Here is a 1,983-nt window from a genome sequence, read left to right on the forward strand (position 1 = left end):
CTGGGAACCACAGCAGGGTTGGATCAAGGGTTGGACTTGATGATCTCAGAGGTCCCTTCCAACCCAGCTGATTCTCTGATTCTATGGCCACCCCCTCACCTCTGTGGTCAGAGCTGCTCCAGGCTGGGTCTGCAGAGCAGATGCTGCACCCACAGTTCTCAGGTCCCACAGGAAGCCGAGGGCAAGGCAGGGGCAGAACTCAAAGCCACGACTGATCATTTGGTGAGCACAGAACATCCTGAGCTAGAAAGGACCCACAGGGATCATCCAGTCCAACTCCTGGCCCTGCACAGACACCCCAACAATCCCACCCTGTCCCTCAGAGCGTTGTCCAAAGCCTCCTGGAGCTCTGGCAGCCTTGGGGCCGTGCCCACTGCCCTGGGGAGCCTGGGCAGTGCCCAAAAACCCTCTGGGAGAAGAACCTTTTCCCGAGATCCAACCTAAACCTGCTCTGGCACAACTTCAGGGCATTCCCTCGGGTCCTGTCGCTGCTCACACTGCCTTCTACCTTTAAAACAACTTTTAAGAACCAAGCATAGTTTATCTTACCAAATTATTCACAGTTCAAAATGAAATGATTTAACCAAACCATTAGATCCCTCCCACAGTAGCTGTCACACAAGCAGTTAAATAATCAGCTGCTGCATAATGTTACTTTTTATGTAAAGAAGCTGATTATTACTTGTTATCCCTATAAACTAAATTGAATTTAAGCAACAACAATAACTAAAAAAAACCCTAAAATTAATTCACAAGACAAGCCAGAAAAGTCCTGAGACTTGCAGCACTATGAGGTCAATTAAAAGCCTTTCAGCAATCATTGCAAAATTGTATTTGCTAGACTCACGGGGCAGAGTTCAGTGCCTGCCCCTCCCCTTCCCCTCCTCTGAGTTAATCCTGCTTTCTGTAGGAATTTCACACTCCAGAATTTTTGCTCCCAATCCCACACACCACACACACACACACGGGCAGAGCTGCGACCACACCTTTATTTGCAGAAGTCCCTCTCAGCCCTTTGTATACAATACAAATGTTTCCATCCAACACAAATGTTTCTATACATCGTATATGCACCCGGAAAACAGGAAAAATCCTGGCTAAGTCCCCCGTATGTATAACATATAAGGAAACTTATCTTTAAAAACATGGGTTTAGACACCCCTTTGTATTCTTGAATACATTTTTAGCTGCATATTTTCATCATATGCTTCGGTGCTGTGGGATCCAAAGTGTCATTTCTGAGGGGTTACCTACAGGGGAGATAGATTTGAAGTGGAAACCACTTCTGAATTGTGTCACTCTCAAGTCTGCTGCCTCTTGAACTGAGGCATTTCAAACACATCAAAAGCTGCCCACGACAACACTTCAGGTTCCTCCCAGATTTTCGAACTTACTGTCTTAAAAAAAATAATAAAAAAAAAAAATCAGAATGCTTTTCAAAACACTCCAGGCTGCTGAACTTGTGGGAAAAATCAGACAAGTAAAGTTATCACACACAGTGTGGAGGGGTTCTGGGTGGGGGTTCCACTCCCAGTGTGCTCGAGGGGATCAGAGTTTAGGGCAGAGCAGAGTTCAGGCAGTAAAACCTCTGCCCAAATCCTGCCCCAAAGGGCCAGATATTCAGCCCTGGGTTAATAAATCAGCTCGTGCCTTTTCCCAGGGAGCAGCCAGGGAATGGATGTCTTTTCTAAGTCATGTTTTTTGCAACAATCAGCCCTTCCAGCTCCCTGAACATTCCCTGCCATCCCAGGAATGCAGGGAGCACTGCCAGCCCAGTCTGGGATGCTGAGCACGGGATGTGCCTGGGAGGGAGAACCACAAAATTCCAACGGGAACAGCTGCTCCCTAAGGCCAAAGGGGCACTGAGGAGCCCCAGAGGGACCCAAGGAAACAGCTCCACAGTCAAACAGCTCCACAGTCAAACAGCTCCACAGTCAAACAGCTCCACAGTCAAACAGCTCCACAGTCAAACAGCTCCACAGT

At 47.7% G+C, this 1,983-nt stretch overlaps 1 protein-coding gene across 1 annotated transcript in view; it reads right to left on the reverse strand.

Moving 5' to 3' along the window:
• Positions 1–1,232: 1,232 nt before the first annotated feature.
• The window catches only part of TNFRSF4 (TNF receptor superfamily member 4), an 8,527-nt gene continuing 7,776 nt past the window's right edge, over positions 1,233–1,983 (reverse strand). The window contains exon 6 of the mRNA XM_029962406.1: positions 1,233–1,250. Within this exon, the coding sequence (XP_029818266.1) occupies positions 1,233–1,250 (18 nt within the window). The remainder of the gene's footprint in view (positions 1,251–1,983) is intronic.

This window comes from Manacus vitellinus, unplaced genomic scaffold, assembly GCF_001715985.3.
Source record: "Manacus vitellinus isolate BGI_N305 unplaced genomic scaffold, ASM171598v3 scaffold_46_pilon, whole genome shotgun sequence".
Classification (NCBI taxonomy): Eukaryota; Metazoa; Chordata; class Aves; order Passeriformes; family Pipridae; genus Manacus; species Manacus vitellinus.